This window comes from Lynx rufus, unplaced genomic scaffold (assembly GCF_022079265.1).
Source record: "Lynx rufus isolate CCGP_SWC_20201006 ecotype Redwood Valley unplaced genomic scaffold, mLynRuf1.p SCAF_5, whole genome shotgun sequence".
Classification (NCBI taxonomy): domain Eukaryota; kingdom Metazoa; phylum Chordata; class Mammalia; order Carnivora; family Felidae; genus Lynx; species Lynx rufus.
The window spans coordinates 63,010,476-63,031,591 of record NW_025814867.1 but is presented as its reverse complement, the minus strand read 5'-3'; the positions used below and the strand labels follow the sequence as shown (position 1 = coordinate 63,031,591).

Here is a 21,116-nt window from a genome sequence, read left to right as displayed (position 1 = left end):
GATCATGACCTGAGTCGAAATCTAGTGAGACGCTTAACTGACTGAGCCACCCAGGCACCCCTCATCATTTCTTTTTGAATGTGTAGTTCTCACTTCATAGTTAATGTATTTTTAATATATAAAATAAAGGTGAACAACAACGACATATCTGGATATTATCATGAACTCTATTTGAGTTCAAGTCTTTATAGCAGTTTTTAGAGCTTTTAGTCTAGAGCTTTTATTCCAAACAAAATTTTCTAAACAAAATCAGTTTAGTTGGAAAAAATATATACCACTTTCTGTAGACATGAATTTAATATGTAGTGAAAAGCCTATGCTAGTCTGCTCAGGCTGCCATAAAGGATACCATAGACTAGGTGGCTTAAACAACAGAAAATTATTTTCTTACAGTTCTGGAGGCTGGAAAACCCAAGGTCAAGGTCTGGCAGTGTTTGGTTTTTGGTGAGAGCTCTCCTCCTGGCTTGCAGATAACTGCCTTCTTGCTGTGTCCTCACATGGCCTTTCATCTGAGTGCCAGGAGAGAGGATATTGAGCTTTCTGATGTTGATGTATATTCTTGTAAAGATTCTACCCTTCTGACCTCATTCAACTTTAATTACTTCCTTAGAGGCCCCATTACCAAATACAGTCACATTAGGGGTTAGGATCTCAACATATGCATTTTGGGGGACAAAAACATTCAGTCCATAAGAGGAACCCAGACTCAGCTAGGGCTATGGGTTCTTTTAGACCCAGTGCTGCCCCTTAATAGCCAGCTGATTTCAGGTAGTGCACTTAACTGCCCAGTTTCTTCATCTGTAATATATTGGATTATCATAGTACCCTGTTTGCCTCATGCTATACTATGTAATTAACTATTTAATAAACTATTGCTATAACTATTTAATAAAATAATATGTTTAATAATTTACAATAACGTGTAATTGTTGGGGTGCCTGGGTGGCTCATTCGGTTAAGCATCCGACTTCAGCTCAGGTCATGATCTCACAGTTCATGAGTTTGAGCCCCGCATTGGACTCTGTGCTGATATGATAGCTCAGAGCCTGGAGTCTACTTCAGATTCTGTGTCGTCTTCTCTCTCTACCCCTCCCTGCTCACACTCTCTCTCTCTCTCTCTCTCTCTCTCTCTCTCTCTCAAAAAATTAAATAAACATTAAAAAAATAATGTGTAATTAATAATATACTTAATTGTAAGTAATTATATAAAGAATTCTACATATGTGAGAGAGTATGATAATCATTAACTCTCCAAATATAAACCCATCTTAATAATACTTATTAAAATCGGAGAAGTTAAGAAACATGATATTCTCCAGAACACTAGGGCTTTTCTTGTAAAAAGAAGTATTGCTTCAGGTATTCTCATAATTATTCTGTAATGTATATGCTTATCAGTTGGACTTATGGACTAATATAAAATATATAGACTCACTTTGATGTCTCATCAAAAATTTAGTTTAGGTGAGAGAGTATTGAATTATCAGCTCTAGAATATAAAAAAAGATTGCTTATTTGCTAGAGCTGAGAAGGAATTTTTATTCCCATAAATATGATGTACATTGTACTTCAATCATATGGTAAATTTTGGGGCTCCTGGGTGGCTCAGTTGGTTAAGCATCCAGCTCTTGACTTTGGCTCAGGTAATCATCTCACGGTTTGTGAGTTCAAGCCCAGCATCAGGCTCTGTGCTGACCGTACAGAACCTGCTTGGGATTCTCTCTCTCTCCCTCTCTCTCTTCCCCTTCCCCACTCATGCTCTCTTTCTCTCTCAAATAAATAAACTTAAAAAGAAACTTAAAAGAGTGGTAAATTTTAATTACAACTCAAAAAGTTGAACTAAAATGGGCTTTTGCTGTTATCCTGGAAAAAAACTCTATTTCCCTATATTTAAAAGAGGAAAAATAGTATCTTGAGCCCTTTGGAGAAAAGGCAGTCTCTAGAATTCCAAGATTTGGGGGCACCTGGGTGACTCAGTCAGTTAAGCATCTGAATCTTGATTTTGGCTCAAGTTATGATCTCACCGTTTGGGAGCTCAAGCCCTGCATCAGGCCTGCTGAGGACTCTCTGCCCCTTCCCCATGCACATGAGCCCTCCATATCTGTCTCTCAAAATAAATAAATAAATATTTAAAAAAAAAAAAAGCTTAAAAAAAAGAATTTCAAGATTTTATTGAATGTTCTATAATATAATCTTTATCAACACATTTATAAAGTACTAGTGTAAAATTTTCAGTCTTAATTTGAAGTGCTAATCTAGTTATGTGAGAATTATTTTGTTAAATGAAATTTTAGACCTAATCTCCATTTTTCTTAATACAATATGTGGATATTTGTTGAACCCTCTCTTTTGAGATGTTAATCAGATGTTAATTTCCTTAAAGGATCTCCAAATTTTAAATGATAACCAAATGCAAGAATGTTAAAGTTGTTACAAGGTTTCATAAGGCTTTTTGCCACAAATGTGGTTAAGTACAAAAATAGATGCAAGGTTTATCTTAACATTCTGAGATTTAAAGAAAATGTTGCAGAGTCTTTAGACCTATTTTAAGTGTATATAGCTTTTATATGATATTAAGCAATCTTTTCAATTTATCTTCTAATGAACCTAGTGTCCATTTTTTTTTTTTTTTTTAACGTTTATTTATTTTTGGGACAGAGAGAGACAGAGCATGAACGGGGGAGGGGCAGAGAGAGAGGGAGACACAGAATCGGAAACAGGCTCCAGGCTCTGAGCCATCAGCCCAGAGCCTGACGCGGGGCTCGAACTCACGGACCGCGAGATCGTGACCTGGCTGAAGTCGGATGCTTAACCGACTGCGCCACCCAGGCGCCCCTAGTGTCCATTTTTAAGTAAACAGGATTTCCCCAGCATCCCCCTCTGTGTAAACATACACACTAGTATGCAGAAGAAGCATAATGATGGGACAAATATTTACTACTTGATTTTGCTAATTCTTACATATATTATCCCTGTTGTGAGTGACTCCTGTGTGGAGAAAACTGATAGTATCAGTGATAGATCACTGTAGGTTTTGTTGTTGGTTTTTTTTATTTTTGGTGGGTAGGGAGAGAAGTTAAACAAGATCATTTATTTAGACAGCATGGATTCTCTCTGCAAGCAAAACTAATGCTCTCCTAGATTTGGAATGGCCTCTGAGATTTTATTTCTTAGTTACAGTGATTATTGAACAGTGGTATAGAATTGACACGTGTTTTGCTTAGCTGAATTTACTTTTTATACAAAACATTTTCTGAGTCAAATAATACCAACTTTTCATCCTGGCTCAAATTTGGAAAGTTATTTGGGAAGCTTTATAAATAATTACATTGACTATTAGTTGGAAGAGTATTTAGACGTAGATTAGAAAAGATGAGACATTTATGAATTTTGATATTGCATATTTATGATTTTGAAGTTACTTATATACATATTACATTTGTTCGTGGTACTTCTTCTCTTCTCCCCAAAGAAGGAATTCAGATGGATAAACTTTGTTAAGTTACTGCAGATATTCTGATGACTTCTAAAATTTAATAAGAATAAATCATGTGTATATTTCAGATGTATGAATCAATCGCTTTAGGCAGTTTTTCTTTTGACCTTATCACAGTAAGGTTATTTATGAAGTCTTTACAGTTTTCTGAGGAAAAGTTGTTATTATATTTTCAAATCACTCTTGTCTGAAAGTCTTATAAAAGATTTCTGGAGATTATGACATTCTGATGTGAAAACTTGCCTCCTTTAGATTTATTTAAAAATGTTTATGATATTTCTGGAAAAAATACTAATTGTCATTTTTTTCTCTCACAGCTTCATATCCTCCAATTCAGCCTCATCCTCTAATAAAACATCAGCAGATTCCTCTTCATTCACCACCTCCCAAGGTTTCCCATCATCAGCTGATATTGCAACAGCAGCAACAGCAAATTCAGCCAATCACACTTCAGAATCCAACTCAAGACCCACCCCCATCCCAGCACTGTATGCCACTCCAAAACCATGGCCTTCCTCCAGCACCTACTAATGCCCAGTCACAGCATTGTTCACCAATTCAGAGCCATCCCCCTTCTTTAACAATGTCTCCTAGCCAGTCACAGTCAGCACAGCAGTCTGTAGTGGTGTCTCCTCCACCACCTCATTCACCAAGTCAGTCTCCTACTATAATTATTCATCCACAAGCACTTATTCAGCCACACCCTCTTGTGTCATCAGCTCTCCAGCCAGGGTCAAACCTGCAGCAGTCCACTGCTAATCAGGTGCAACCTACAGCACAGCTGAATCTTCCATCCCATCTTCCACTTCCAGCTTCCCCTGTCGTACACATTGGCCCAGTTCAGCAGTCCGCTTTGGTGTCCCCAGGTCAGCAGATTGTGTCTCCAACATCACACCAGCCATATTCAACCCTGCAGTCCTCTCCAATCCCAATTGCAACCCCTCCACAGATGTCGACATCTCCTCCAGCTCAGATTCCACCACTGCCCTTGCAGTCTATGCAGTCTTTACAAGTGCAGCCTGAAATTCTATCCCAGGGCCAGGTTTTGGTGCAGAATGCTTTGGTGTCAGAAGAGGAGCTTCCAGCTGCAGAAGCTTTGGTCCAGTTGCCATTTCAGACTCTTCCTCCTCCACAGACTGTTGCGGTAAACCTACAAGTACAACCACCAGCACCTGTTGATCCACCAGTGGTAAGCCCTTGGAAGCTCTTTGACTTTCTTGCTGAACTGAGAGTAAAAACTTTTTTTCCCACATTATGTTATATTGCTAGATCTAAATGCCTATGAATTTAAAAAGCTTGAAATTTCCATCTGTCAGTGTCTGACAAACATGCTATATGGGCAAAAAAAAAAAATGCCATTTGTTGTAGTATGGTTGCATGCTTGATAATTTGTGATGGTTATTAAAGTCCCTCGTTAATTTTATTACTATTTAAACAAATCCATCTGCTATCTTTACAGAGTTGATTTTTTTTCCCCAAGGGAATGCATTTGAACCAGTGTCATCTGCACAAAGTTTTTTCTCTTAAGGTGATTATCCTTCATAGATCCCTTCTGTTGGCTTGTATGTTCTTAAACGTATGGTTTATCTACCTGACCTTTTTGGTTGTGTGCATTCTGAAGTCCTGGGCCTTTAGGGGCTTTGGTTTCAAGGTGGAGGTATGCTTGTGTGATGTAATTTTTGGGTACAATTATATTTTGTAATTAAGTTTTGTAAAAAAAAATAAATAAATAAATCTATTCTAGGAAAGAATCCAAGTTTGCAAAAAACATTAACTGTAGACCATCTTTTAGAATTACTAAACTTGTGATTTTTAAATTTCTATGAAGGGAAAATATGTACTTAAGATTTCTCATTTAAAAAGCTAAAAAAACTGAGTGGATGAATTGAATCTGAAGATGAAAAAATCCACTGGGAGGAGTAAAAGTTTTGAATAATTGAGATAGATCGTGGTGAAATTTTTAGAATAAACCTTTAGCAAAGGTACTTGTTGCCTAGAATATTATCCTGGAGAATTTTTTTTAAACATTCTCTAAAAGACTTTAAATTTATAAAATGATTTACAATAAAAGTTGAAATAAGATTGTTAAATGTCTAGGCAGAATGATCAAATCCATAATTAGTTTATAACTGAGGAAGACAGTCTTCCCAAAGGAGGTTTTGTATTAAACCTCACTGAAGCGGTTTTATCACTTAAAAATTAATAACCACTAATGCAGAAAGGAAAGGAGTTTCAAAGTCTGTTCCTCAATGGGAAACATTTTGGTTCACAGGATGCAAGTTTATAGATTCTTTATTCTTGTCATCCTCATTGATGTTTATATGCATAGAGAGATTGAATTCCACTTTGATTTACTTTTATGAAAAACAGTTTGACAGAGGAGTGTCTCACTGGCTTAGAGGAACGTGTAGTTCTTAATCTTGGGGGTCGTGGGTTCAAGCCCTATGTTGAATGTAGAGAGTACTAAAAAAATAATAACAACTTGACAGAAACAGCAATGGGAATCTAGAAATAAGTTTGTCATTCAGTTATCGTGTCTCCATATCTGTTAGATTTCTGAAGAATTTACAGTGGATATTGTAACATAAAAAACACAGGCTTCAAAGTGTACAGTAATTACAAGTAAAAAGTAAAATTTCTTTCTGTGCCTACTATTTTTCTAGTTATCTTTGTTAGGAGAAACTTTGGGATAGAAATATCGGGGCACCTGGGTGGCTCAGTTGGTTGAGCATTCGACTTCGGCTCAGGTCATGATCTCCCGGTTTGTGAGTTCGAGCCCCACGTTCGGCTCTGTGCTGACAGCTCAGAGCCTGGAGCCTGCTTCGGATCCTGTGCCTCCCTCTCTCCCTGCCCTCCCCTACTTGTGCACTCTCTTTCTCTCCCTCTCTCTGTCTCTCTGTGTCTCTCAAAAATAAAAATAAACATTAAAATAAATTTAAAAAATAATTTTATTTTAATGAATATAAAAATAATTTAAAAATGTACGTTATCTTATTTTGGAGTTTTTTTGGGTTTTTTCCCCCATGAAAATAGTACATTTTTCTGCTATCACTGGTGTGGTCATACATACTGTAGATGTTTCTGTGTTATCTTATTTTTTATCTTTCTCAAAGATAAATTTATTAAACTACGTTTTTCTTTTATTACCTTTGATCAAATCTGATTTTTTTTTTATCAAATCACATTTCTTTGTGAATTACACATTTCTTCAGTTTCCTGGTTGTTTCAGATATTTAAAGATAGGAATATATATTTATTTAAGAGATGTAACATTTTGAAAGATAAGTATGAATATCGAAGTTAAATCAGGGTATTTTTTTTATTTTTTTAATTTTTATTTTAGAGTGTGGGGGAGAGAGACAGGGGAAAAGAGAGAATCCCAAGCAGGCTCCACACCCAGTGCAGACCCCGATGTCGAGCTCAATCCCATGACTCTGGGATCATGACCTGAGCTGAAATCAAGAGTCAGACGCTCAACCAACTGAGCCACCCAGGTGCCCCCATCAGTGTAGTTCTTAAAAATATATATTATAAAAGATACATTTATGAAACTAAAATTTTTCATTGATATATGGGTATGATGTGTGACAGTAGATAATTTAGAACCAATAAATGTCCCACAGTTTATTTAGGAAAAGTAGACAGATAGGACTAAGGTACTTTATTGAGGTAAGTTTGGCAGTCATTGCTAGTTTTAGAATAGTTTTAGTTATGGGCTAAACAGAAATTGTGTTGTGGAGTTTCCTAATCTTGTGAGTAAAACATCAACTTCTTTGTCTTATTCAATATTTTAGTTGTTGCACTTAGATTTTTTATGTTTAATGTGCCAGATGTCTGTGATAGATAGATTTCCTACTTTTTTTATTAACTTATTTTGCCTTTACATAGCAGATTTGGAAGAAAGTATGTTTAGTTAGAATTACCTATAAAGAATGAAAATTATTTTATAATATTCTTTCATAGATTATTTCAGAATATGCTATTAATAACTCTTTTTATCCTTTCAAACTTGTTCATTATTTTTAAAAAATCAGAGTTCTTTGCATGATTAGACTTTGTGGCAGCATGAATATTAAAGAGAGAATTTAAACTTTTTAAGAAAATATCTAATAAAGGAATGCTGCACAGGTGTACCTTAACTGGTTGATAAAACCATACTTTTCTAATAACCTCTGATCAACATACCTGCCACTGTCAAATTAAGGTAATCACTATGACAGATGCCCCTCGTTAGAAGATTTTTTTTCTTCCCTTTAACCCCTAGGACATTCCTTTTGGATGACTTTACCTGTGTTGGACATTATCATTATTTAAAAAAAATTGTCATGTGAACAGATACTAGCAGCTCTCATTATTGTACTGTACGATAATGAATGACTGCTTTCACTTCTGAGGATCCAGACGGTTAAGGAATCTCCCTTGGTGAAACAGGTTTCCAGATGCAGGGGTGGGAGCAAATAATTTTTTTTAAAATTTTTTTTAACATTTATTTATTTTTGAGACAGAGAGAGACAGAGCATGAACAGGGAAGGGGCAGAGAGAGAGGGAGACACAGAATCGGAAACAGGCTCCAGGCTCTGAGCTGTCAGCACAGAGCCCGACGCGGGGCTCGAACTCACGGACCGTGAGATCATGACCTGAGCCGAAGTCGGCCGCTTAACCGACTGAGCCACCCAGGTGCCCCAATAATTTTTAAAAATGTAGCCTACTTAGTTGATTCACATCACAGTTCTGGATATCATATTTGGTATAAAATTATCAGCAACGGGAGGATTAAAGTTACTTTTTTAGGATTTTTAAATTTTTTAAAAGGAAAAGATCTTTTTTTTTTCTTTTAAGATATTTTATTCCTGGGTGGGTCAGTTGGTTAAGCAACTGACTTTGGCTCAGGTCATGATCTCACCATTTATGAGTTCATGCCCCACATCGGGTAAGCTTGAGCCCCACTTCAGGCTCCATGCTGTCAGCATGGGATTATCTCTGCCCCTCACTCACTTATGTTCACTCCCTCTCTCTCTCTCTCTCTCTCTCTCTCTCTCTCAGAAAAAAAAACAACAAACAATTAGAGGCTTTGGAAGTTAGGTGTTTTTTGGTTTTTTTAATTTTAATTTTATTTTAGGTTTATTTATTTATTTTGAGAGAGAGCATGAGCAGGGGAGGGGCAGAGAGAGGGGGAGAGAAGAATCCCAAGCAAGCAGGCTCTGCACTAATAGTACAAGGCTTGAACTCATGAACCATGAGATCATGACCTGAGCTGAACAAGGGTCACGCGCTTAATTTTTTTTTAAACTGTATTGCTGTTAGCTATGCCTTTGTAGATGAAACTTGATAGTCCCTTTTATAACATTTGGTTTATGTTGGTTTTAGAAATCTTGATCACTTTTATATTGACCAAGATATACTTCAAATCACCAAGATTTTTCAATAGTTTGATTAAAATATAGTATAAAAAATACATATAGTATTAGATATCACCTCAAGTTTTTTGTGAATGTTGTTGAAAGGTTTTTTTAACATTTATTATAATTATTAATCAGTTTAAGTAATCTTAAAAACTTATGACCTTTGTAAATTTAAGTAATAAGCTTTGTATATTAGAAAAAGGAACTGCTTTGTGGTTTTGTTTTTTGTAACCTATCATCTTTCAAAAATAATGATTAAATAGGGTCGCCTGGGCGGCTTAGTTGGTTAAGCCTCCAACTTCGGCTCAGGTCATGATCTCACAGTTCGTGGGTTTGAGCCCCATGTCGGGCCCTGTGCTGACTGCTGGAGCCTGGAGCCTGCTTCAGATTCTGTCTGTCCCTCTCTCTGCCCCTCCCCCGACTCACACTCTGTCTCTCACGCTCTCTCAAAAATAAACATTAAATAAAAAAAATTAAAAGTAATGATTAAATAATGATGACAAAAATAGTCTAGAAGTGGACTTTGAAAACAGCCTTAAGTTTAATGAAAAATTAGTTATTTTTAGTTACATAGTACCTTCTCAGATTGAGTCCATGTTTTCTTAAGTATACTCTTTAGCATTGGATTACAAACGTCAAGTTAAAAAATTAAAAACTTTGTAAGTATGAAACAATATTGAAGAACTAAAAATAATGTGTCAGATGGCTTAGGAGTGGTGGGTTTGGGTGTGTATTAATTCAAGGACATGTATTTTCTGTTTACCTGATACTAGCTTATAAAAATTCATTAGATTCTTGAGTAGGTCAGAAGATTAAAGAATTAAAGATGTAATTGCATACCTTTTTTGTATGTTCTTAGATGTTATTTTTCATAATTTAATCTTTAATTCACATAAATATAATAAAGAAGAACCTGGGGTATAGTCCTTTACGCAGTCCCTGATATATTATGTGTCATTTTGGAGAATTACTTAGTGTGCTTGTGAAAAGTACTAGCATTTATTTTTATTTATGACAGTTGGAAGTTAATAGAAACAATAGCAAATTCCCCAATTAGTTATTGAGTGTATAAGATCAAAATTTTTTTTAATTCTCAAAATTATGTCCTGACTTGACTGTCACCTTTTGGGAAACTTTAGTAATTTGTAGCCTAGATACTGATTCGCAACTTACTTTCAGTGCAATATTTTCGAGCATTATGAAAAACCTCATTTGAGTTGTTTCAAAGTTTTCTTTTCAACCTGTTAAATAGAAACTAAAATAGTTTCACCTCTGCTTCCATAGTCGTTTTGCCTTTTTAAAATTTAAAACACTTAGAATTTATTTTTTTTTTCAATTAAGTTCGGAACACCTTAGTAAATATATTTTTAGAAACCTTTTAAGGCAGTGTGGTTTGTCGTTGTAGGTTTATCAAGTAGAAGATGTGTGTGAAGAAGAAATGCCAGAAGAGTCAGATGAATGTGTTCGGATGGACAGAACGCCACCACCACCCACACTGTCTCCAGCAGCTATAACTGTGGGGAGAGAAGATTTGACTTCTGAACATCCTTTGTTAGGTGAGGAAATACCTAAATTTGGGGAAATTTCCTGCTAGGTAAATGTTAGTAATAAAGTTGAGTAAAGTAAAATTAATGAAGTGTAATAAAGTGAGTATAGAACCCCCACTGGAAATGATATTAAACTAGTTTTTTATGTAATTAATTACAGCAAAACATAATAGAATTCAAGATTTTCTTTTTGTTTCTTTTTTTTTTTTCATGAGAAACAAAACAATTGATGAGGAGCCACCCAAGTGAAAAAAATACTTTAGCCTTCTAATTTTTAGTAGTTTTTACAGATATGTTTTACATGCCCAATCAGGTTCATTGGTCAAGCTATTTCTAAGCTTAAAAATTAGGGTAAATCAAAGTTCTATAAAAAGATTTCACTTATGTTTTCCAGAAATCACAAAACATTCTGAGTCATATCTGGCATTCCTCGTAATTACTTGTGATCCAGGCTGAGTACATTTTTAAAAATATTCTTTCCCAGACAGTTCTTAAATTAAGCCTCACTAATTCTTTACTAGAGACATGGATTAAAAAAAATTGTTGTCCTTAAGCATTTAGATTTTTATTCACTACTTTAGTGCTACTCATGAAATCAAGTAAATCTTCTGTATGCTCCTCCTCACGATATTAACGTGACTGTGAATCCTAGGTATTTTACAAAACATTATATAAAACATTTACTAAAACTAAAACATTTACTAAAATAAAACTCATATAGCCCTCTGTCTAGGTCTTAAAAAAATACATTCCATGTTAGATTTTAATTAATTTATCTGTGGATCTATTTAATAAAAGCTTTTCTTTTTTTTCCCCTCTTTTTAAAAGAACATTTTTAAAGTAAACTCTGCTTCCAACATGGGGCTCACACTCATGACCCTGAAATCAAGAGCTGCATGCTCTGCCCACTGAGCCAGCCAGGTGCCCCCATGTTAGATTTTTAAAAACTATGAATATTTAATTTAGATCAGGGTTGGCAAACTACAGTTCATGCTTTAAATCTTTTCTGCTGTCTATTTTTGCATGTCCCATGAGCTGAGGATAGTTTTAAAAGTTCTAAGTGGTAGAGGAAGATCAAAAGAAGAGTAATATTTCATGCCATGTGAAATTATGCAGAATTGAAATTTCATTGTCCATAAATAAAATTCTATACAACACAGCTACGTTCATTTATTCAAATATTGTCTATGTTTACTTTCGTATTCTTGTGGCAAAGAGGAGTAGTTGTAGAGCCCATATGGTTCTTTACAGAAAGCTTGATCCAGATAATAGTCATCTTGATTCAGTCTTCCTTGTAAGTATTCAGTCCTCTTGAATATCTTATGACTCTCGTGATTATTTACGGTAAATAAGAACCCCTGTCACAGGTACAGACACAGATTGTAACAGGACACTGACTTTGCTACCAAAGCTACTCTTGCCATCCCTTTGTTTCAGTTGTGCCACAACTCTAACCCTTATTCCCTTACTATCCGTGAGAATCTCTGGAAGGCACAAAAAGGGAGAAATCAGTTTTCTTCCAACATTTTCTCCCTCCTGAAAAACAGAAAATGTTTAGTCAGTAAAATTAGATAAAATATTTAAGACAAGTTTAATATTGCCTTTGTTTACTCAAAGTCATACCACAAAAACTAGATTTAGGAAAATCTAACTATAGTATTAAATCTTTGTAGTTTCTCTACACTGAAAATGGATTTAATTTTGCTGCAGATTTCCTGGAGTTTGATTTAAAGACAGAAATAAAAGTTTAATTGGATACTAACCTTGCATTGTGACTGTGACTGAATTACCTTAAAAACATTACTCATGGCAACACAAAGAAAGTTTAAGCACTTGAAATACTGGAACACAAACACAGCTTCACATTTTTTCCCTCAGGAACACAGTTCAGGATTCTGTCACATGTATCCCTCAGGCTAAATTGTCTAGGTACAGTGTAGAGAATCTTCTTCTCATTTACTTCATACCTACTACTCTTCTGTAGTGTCTATGAAGGGGCAGAACAAGCACAAGTTGATTTTTTAGAATAGCTCTCAGCAAATCATAAAATAAGCAAACCTGCAAAAACAGAGGGATTTGTTCCCATCCAGTATTTAGTTTTTGTAAATCTCTAAAAATTCCATACAAGTAAAAAGCATCTGTTAAAAAAAAGCTCATGGGGGTTCCTGGGTGGCTCAGTCGGTTAAGCGTCCAACTTCAGCTCAGGTCATGATCTCTCAGTTCGTGAGTTCAAGCCCCACGTCAGGCTCTGTGCTGACAGCTCAGAGACAGGAGCCTGCTTCGGATTCTGTGTCTTCCTCTCTCTCTCTCTGTTCGTCCCCTGCTGGCACTCTGTTTTTGTCTCTCTCTGTCAAAAATAAATAAAGATTAAAAAAAATTTTAAAAAAAGCTCACAGATCTTGTTCAGAAAATGAGACTTTGAATAAGTAGAGTACCTTGTGGCAAAGTCCTATTACTTGTGTTTTCTCTTGTAGTTATCTTAAATCTAGAGAATGTAATAATTTTTCTACTTTCATAACATCAGTGTTTCTCACCTGTTTTTATTTTTAACAGCTGATTATATATACTGACAAGTAATAGCTATTAGCCTCTTCAAAAAGTCAGTAACTTACAGCTCTATTTTTAACAACATTTAGGACTCTGTGTAAGATTAGCACATTTGTATGTATGATCTAAAAATCAATTGGAACATACACCAAGCAATATTTTCTGAATAAGCCAAATTACACTTAATGCAGCTTTATATTTCTAAAGTAACAAAATATCTATAAATCTGTAAGGGACATTTATATTTTATCTTATTTTTCAGTACCCCCATAGATTTATATTTTCTTTCAAACATAAAACATGGCTTTCAATCCCACTTTATAATTTTATAATTTAATTTCCTTTTACTCTATGAGTAAATGTGAAGATTTGGTAATGTGGGATAGAATTTTTCTGGAGTTCCTCAGTTTCGTAATGCATGCATACAATAACACTGCATGTGTTCCATGAAATCAATAAACTAGCATTTTTCTGTTGACTTTCTTGTTTAGTTTTTAATAAAGGATTGTGTAATTTAAAAATTTCTTTAAATCTTTATAAAATTTATTTTTGAGAGACTGAGCGAGAGTGGGAGAGGGGCAGAGAGAAGGGGAGACACAGTCTGGAGGCAGGCTCCAGGCTCTGAGCTGTCAGCACAGAGCCTGATGCAGGGCTCAAACTCATGGACCGTGAGATGAAATCACCTAACTGACAGAGCCACCCGGGCGCCCCAAGGATTGTGTAATTTTTAACAGGTTTTCCAGTACAGTTTATCTTGGTGGATTATTGGTGGAACTAGGTTAATAAATGGCTTATAATAACAGTGCTGTGATCAGATATATTATATGATGTTAATCACATTCGTGTTCTTGAGTGTGAATTGTTAGCTTTTCCATTTCTGAGATTATACAGATGATCGCTACACTGTATTGTTAGCTGAAAATTTTATTCTTTAGGGATTCCTATTTCTTCTCTACCTAACTGGGCTATATTTTGAGCATTTTTGATAGTGGTGTCAACCCTTTTCATACTGATGATGGAGAGGAGTTACCACAGCAATTATAAGAGCATTGTCTCAAGAACTGATTCCCTAGGTTAGTATCCCACCAGCTCCATTACTTAATTAGTTGTGTGTCCTTGACCAAGTTTCTTTATCTTCCTGTTTCCCTTGGGCTAGTTTTGAGGATTAATTGAGTTACAACCTGTGAGGCATTTGCACAGTACCTGGCATGTAAGTGCTCAGTAAATCATACTATTATCTTTACACATGTGCTCTTTTTTTTTGTTATTTTTCTCAGACATCTCTAGTCACTGATATTTTTAGCTTTCAGCCGGTTCTTTCTATTTCATACAGTCAGTAAAGTTTGGTGCTATCATACGGCTTTCATACAGTTTGGTGCTATTGTACGGCTAGGTAAAGTCTCTATCATAGGCTGTGGGGTCTATCTTAATGTGGTCATCAGAGTTTGAAGGGGAGGAATCACAGTGATCCAGCCCAATGTTTTGCAATTGCCTGGTACCAAAGTGTTTCTCCAAACTGACATACACATTGCCACTGAAGAGGTATTAAAAAAATGTACATGGATTGGATTAGCCTTACTGCTTGAAATAAAGGTGATGAATGCTGTGTAATCCTTTAAAAATCTCTACTTTATGGATTTTATGATCCTTTTTTATTTAAGTGTACTTTCAGAGTACTCCCCACCAACCCCCCCCCCCCCGCCATGCCATCTGGACTATATAAATAGGAACACAGGGAATTTAATATCTGTTTAGCTTAAAAAATTTTTAAAAAGCAACAATTTTCATATTCTTAAGTTGACATTCTAAAATATTTTTGTGTCTTATGGGGCAAGGTTGGAATGTAACCTGTAACCAAGGTTGGAATGATAACTTTTAGCAAGTTATCCTCTTCTGTAAAGTGGGGATAATAGTGGCTTCTATCTCATAAGATTAAATGAGATTAAATATAAAGTTCTTAGGATGGTGTTTTAAAGCACTAGATCTTAACTATTGTTGCTGTTAATGTTTATTCTTGAATTTTTTTCATATTTGCCTGCACAGAATGATAAAAACTGACTTTTCTTTTTCAGAGCAAGTGGAATTACCTGCTGTGGCATCAGTCAGTGCTTCAGTAATTAAATCTCCATCAGATCCTTCACATGTTTCTGTTCCTCCACCTCCACTCTTACTTCCAGCTGCTACCACAAGGAGTAATAGTACTTCTGTACCCAGCAGCATTCCCAGTATAGAAAACAAACCTCCACAGGCTATTGTTAAACCACAGATTTTAACGCATGTTATTGAAGGCTTTGTGATTCAGGAGGGATTGGAGCCATTTCCTGTAAGTAGTAAGCAAATTTGTATTTTTAAAAATTATTCATGTAGTATTATTTTTAAATGTAGTGTATTGTTCTTTAATAAACTGCTTGTAATTTTATTTCAAAAAAGTTGTCAGGGTGCCAGGGTGGCTCCCGTCGGTTGAGCATCCAACTTTGGTTCAGGTCATGATCTCGTAGACTGTGAGTTCGAGCCCCTGCATCAGACTCTGTGCTGACAGTTTGGAGTCTGGAGCCTGCTTCAGATTCTATGTCTCCCTCTCTCTCTGCCCCTCCCCCACTTGTGTGTGCATACGCACGCACGCGTGCTCGCTCTCTCTCTCTGTCTCTCTCTCTCTCACACGCACACACAATACTAAACATTAAAAAAAAAAAAAGTCAATCTCTTGCCTGGAATTTCTCTCTCTATATATTCTTTATATATTTCCAAATACATTTCTAGAATTTTTATACTAGCTATATATAAACTAAGAAAAATTTCAGGATATTAAGGATGTCGATTTTTATAATTTTTAGAGAAAGATAGTTGGAAGTTTATTCCAGTGAAATAAATTTTTAAATTTTTTTTAAGGGGACTGAAATTACACAAAAGTGCCTTATGTTTCTAAGATGGTGTTTCTTTCTCTTTTTTTTTTTTGTTTTTTATTCTTTTTTTTTCTCTTAAATTTCTTTCAAGAGAGAACGAGAGAGCAAGTGGGCGAGGGGCAGAGAAAAAGAGGGAGAGAATCCCAAGCAGGCTCTGCACTGTTGGCACAGAGCCCTACGTGGGGCTCAGTCCCACAAACCATGAGATCATGACCTGAGCCAAGATCAAGAGTCAGATGCTTAACTGAGCCATGCAGGCACCCCTAAAATGGTGTTTCTTATATAGTGTGATTACTTTGTGAACTTTTAACTTAAGTGCATGAAATCATAACTTCCTAGTGACCTAATATTTCTGAAGTTATCCAGTTGATGGTTTAAATTAGCAAATAGATTTTCTCATTCTTAAATCTCTGCCTTCAGTCAGATTTTAAAAATGGTTTAAAAATGTTTTAAAATCTTCACATCAAAATGGAGGTGCTGTTTCTGTCACTGAGAGTCTTATGATTTGAGACTAGTTGTATGTAATTTATATGCTAATACCTAGAGAAGAACATTTTTCCTTAGAAAATAAATCAAAGACAGGTGGCCAAAGTCAAAGCCAAATAAGACAAGGAAACAAAATAATTCCCTTCAAAGGCCTTTGAATCATCTGGGTTTTTAGATTTATGGGTGGTGAAGATCTTGCATTGTGATAGTGGGTTGCCTCATCATTTGCCTTTCTTTTCAGTTAACTGCGTGTATTAAATGTGGATCTCCTATAGGAATTCTGATAGTGGAACAACAGTCTTTTTTCCCTGTTCCTCAGGGTTTGGATTCTGGCAGTGCTGCATACTGTAACCTTTGTTAAGTCACTCAACCTTTTTGATCTTCATTTTTGCTCATATGGCAAATGGAGATTATACTTTGCTCTTAGGGTTGTTGTGAGGATTAAATGTGCGTAAATTGTTTTGTGCAGTGCCTGGCACTTAATATCCATAGCTGCTATTATTAATAATTATTAGTGTCAACTATAACTTTTTTTTCCTGATTACAAAAGTAATGACATTATTTTAAATGGAAGATATGGGAAATGGACAGAGCAAATAATCCTCAGTAATACCACAATGTGTATTGTTTTATATACATATATTTCATATTATCAAGACTATTATATATACAGTTCTGCATCTGTCACATAGTATATTTAGAGCATTTGTTTTCTCATATGATAAATAGTACTTTGGGAATATTTTGAAAGGTTACATAATACTCTGCTTTATGAACAATCATAATTTATGTAATTCTTCCATTACTGTTGGGCGTTTTAGGTTTCTATTATTTAATAATTTCTTTAGCCATAATGGGGTGTCTGGGTGGCTCAGTCATTTAAGCATTTGACTCTTGATTTTGCCTCAGGTCATGGTCTCACAGTTCATGAGATCGAGCCCCAGGCCAGGCTCTACACTGACAGTGCAGAGCCTGCTAGGGATTCTCTGTCTCACTCTCTCTACCCCTCCCCTGCTTGTGCATGTGCTCTCTCAAAATAAATAAAAGATAAATAGTAATAATTTCTTTAGGATGAATTCCTAGAAGTACAGATACTGGATCACATTACATATGTATTCATAAGACTCATGGTATATATATTGCTAAATTGTTTTCTGGAAAGATTATTTAAATATATTCACACAGCAGAAGTGTAAACTCTTAGTAGCACTGCATATTACAGTTTCTTTAGTAATACCTTTTTGTAAGTTTTACTTGAGGCATAATGTATATACTAACTGAAATGAACAAAATTTAAAAGTTCACGGGTGATTATTCTCTGAAGTTAAATGTAGAATTTACAGTAAGCATCATTTACCATCTGTGGCAGATACTGGAGACTTAACCAGCATTCTTAAATAGAAATAGGAGGTTCTAGTTCAGATTAGCTGAAAGTTCACTAGCAAATCAGTAAATGTTTTTTTTGGGTTGTTTTTGCTGAAAATATTTCTGAAATAAGTATTCATGACTTAACCAAGTATACTGAACATAAGTGAATATTTTGTTGTTGATTTTAATGTTAATGTTTGAGGATTTTTCCAATTCTTTTTGTTTTTATATTGGATTAGGCTGCTGAATTAGGAGTCAGGAGACTTGAGTTCTAGGCCTGATTCTGCTTCTGTAAAGAAATCACCTAAACACTTTGAACATTAGTTCTTTTGTTTTTTTAAAAAAATATTTATTTGAGAGAGAACGCACGCATATGCGAGCAGGGGTGGGGCAGAGAGAGGGAGAGTGAGAGGTGGAGAGAAAGAATCTCAAGCAGGCTCTGTGCTTTGAATGGAGCCCAGTGCAGGGCTCGATCTCACAAACCATGAGATCATGACCTGAGCCAAAATCAAGAGTCTGATGCTTAACCAACTGAGCTACCCAGGTGCCCTATAGTTCTCTTATTTTTAAATTTTTTTTTTCAACGTTTTATTTATTTTTGGGACAGAGAGAGACAGAGCATGAACAGGGGAGGGGCAGAGAGAGAGGGAGACACAGAATCGGAAACAGGCTCCAGGCTCTGAGCCATCAGCCCAGGGCCCGACGCGGGGCTCGAACTCACGGACCGCGAGATCGTAACCTGGCTGAAGTCGGACGCTTAACCGACTGCGCCACCCAGGCGCCCCAAGTTCTCTTATTTTTAAAATACATACAATAATGATCTATCCTAAGGCGGTAACTCTTTAAGTAAAAAGTTTTGTACGTGAAAAATAAATCTTAAAAGTTGTTGCAGAAAAAAAATAAGTTGAGGATACTGGCTAATCAAAATTTATTACATATTTTTCAAAACATGAAAATATGTAATTTTTTTTAATGTTTGTTTTTGAGACATAGTGTGTGAGCTGGGGAGGGGCAGAGAGAGAGAGGGAGACAGGATCTGAAGCAGGCTCCGTGCCAGAGTCCAGTGTGGGGCTCGAACTCACGGACTGTGAGATCATGACCTGAGCCAAAGTCAGATGCTTAGCCGACTGAGCCCCCCAAGATGCCCCAAAGACATTTTTAAACTATTTGCCTAAACTAGAACACTAGGTTCTATTTGACAGATTTTGAAGCATCCATATTGGTGATGACTTGAAATACAAACTGTTGATGTCTAGATTGCCTAAAATTTTCTTAATGATGGACCTGATTGGCTGAACAAGTAAATTATCACAGATACTATTCATTTCAAGAGGGTTTTTTTAACTAAGTTTTTTTTTTTTAAGATTTTTTTTTTATTTGTTTTGAGAGAGAGAGAGAGAGAGAGAGAGAGACAGTCAGTCCCAAGCAGGCTCTGCGCTGTCAGTGCAGAGCCAGACATGGGACTCCGTCTCATGAACCGTGAGATCATGACCTGAGCTGAAATCAAGAGTTGGATGCTTAACCGACTGAGCCACCCAGCGGCCCCTTAACCAAGTTATTTCTGAAAAACCTTTTAAAAGATTGTTTTATTCTGTGTCTCATTTAAAGGTGAGCCGTTCGTCTTTGCTAATAGAACAGCCTGTGAAAAAAAGGCCTCTTTTGGATAATCAGGTGATAAACTCTGTGTGTGTTCAGCCAGAGCTACAGAATAATACAAAGCATGGAGATAATTCATCTGACACAGAAATGGAAGACATGATTGCTGAAGGTTTGTGGATTTTACTTAAGATACTGTTTAAATTAACTTTGACTTTTACTGCTTGAAACACAATATGGATTTTTATTCTACACATATTCTCACACTGGGAAGACAAAAGTAAATGGAAAGCTAATCAGACCTTTAATGGCTAAATAATTCAAATAGCAAGATGTTTAATTTGCGTAATGTCAGATTGACCTTTGAAGGAGTGTGGGAGGGAAAAGTTCCCCTATATACGAAAGTAGTTCAGAATTTTAGCATCAAAACAACCAGTTATCTTTTTCTAAGCAGACTGAGTTTGCTTAAAATTTTAAAACTCCTGGGTTGTTTGGTTTTAGGCTTTCCATATTCTGATGTTTGATGTCAGGTGGGAATTACAGTTGTATTAAGGATGTACCTGTCAATCAAGAAGTAATTAAATTTGTTTAAAGATGAAAATATCACTAAATCTTCTTATTGTTAGAGACTCCTCTTTTAAAGACTTTAGTCTAATAGTGAATATTCCAGAATGAACACAAATACATTCAGAACTGATACCTTTTATTGATTCTGATCATGGTCCTGTCCTTGCAACACAGTTGAATCAAATAACATTCAGTGTAGCCAGGGCTGCACAGTAGTGGTTTTATAAACATCTGTGTCAAAGTAGTTGTCCTCAGTATCTTAGTGTATTTCATCTGAAATTAATTTTCACATGTTTATTGAACATGTACTGTGTGCCTGTACTTTGCTAAATTAAACAAAATAGCATGCTGGTAAACAAAATATATAATTGTCTTTGCCCACAGTTTGCCTGATTATTAAAAGGAAGGCACCTGTGTCATTGTTACTACCTTATAAACTGTTGCAGTATATTCATCCCTGGTTTATTTTTTATTTGAACAGGGAAGAGTATGATAGTATCAAATTTGGTTTTACTGCTAACTTATATTGAGATCAGTTTGGTTTCTTTTACTTAAAAAAATGTTAACAGTGAGAAATTTCAAACCTACACAAATCAGAATTGTATAATGAATCCTCACCCAGACTCAACACTGTTACCCGATTTCAAACATTATTTTTGCCACGCTAGTTTCATCCATCTCTTTTGTTTTCCTCCCTCCGTTTCCCCCTTCTTCCTTTCTGTCACTTTTCTCTTTCTCTTCTTTTCTTCCCTCCTCCTTTCTGTTAAAAAAGTCCTCATTTCATTGCGCATTTCTAAAAATATATACGGGGCATCTGGGTGGCTCAGGCAGTTAAGTGTCTGACGTCAACCAGGTGATGATCTCGCAGTTCGTGAATTTGAGCCCTGTGTTGGGCTCCCTGCTGTCAGCATAGAGCCTGCTTCAGCTCCTCTGTCTCCCTCTGTCTGCCCCTCCCCCCTCTCAAAAGCAAACATTAAGGAAAAACCCGCTAAGTTTAAAAAAAAAATTTTAAATAAATAAAAATGCATACATTTTCTCATATAATAACTATAATGCTGTGTCACATGAAACAATATTAATAGTAATTCTTTGAGGTCATCTAGTACCTGGTTCATATTGAGATTTCCTCAATTATATAAATTGTATAAATATCCTTTTATAGTTATTTTTCAAATCAGAATCCAACAATGTCTGCATTTTACCT

The 21,116-nt window shown here is 35.7% G+C and overlaps 1 protein-coding gene across 8 annotated transcripts in view; it reads left to right on the top strand.

Moving 5' to 3' along the window:
• The window catches only part of PHC3 (polyhomeotic homolog 3), a 91,959-nt gene that overhangs the window by 37,621 nt on the left and 33,222 nt on the right, over positions 1–21,116 (top strand). For 6 of the 8 annotated variants that reach the window (XR_006965804.1, XR_006965806.1, XM_047100364.1 and 3 more), the window contains exons 8-12: positions 3,814–4,685; positions 4,977–5,024; positions 10,304–10,454; positions 15,065–15,315; positions 19,358–19,517. Coding sequence is in view for 4 of the 8 variants with exons in the window: in XM_047100364.1 (XP_046956320.1) it covers positions 3,814–4,685; positions 4,977–5,024; positions 10,304–10,454; positions 15,065–15,315; positions 19,358–19,517 (1,482 nt within the window). In the remaining 4 variants the exon portion in view is untranslated. The remainder of the gene's footprint in view (positions 1–3,813; positions 4,686–4,976; positions 5,025–10,303; positions 10,455–15,064; positions 15,316–19,357; positions 19,518–21,116) is intronic. The other 2 variants (XR_006965807.1, XR_006965805.1) reach the window with 1 other exon arrangement.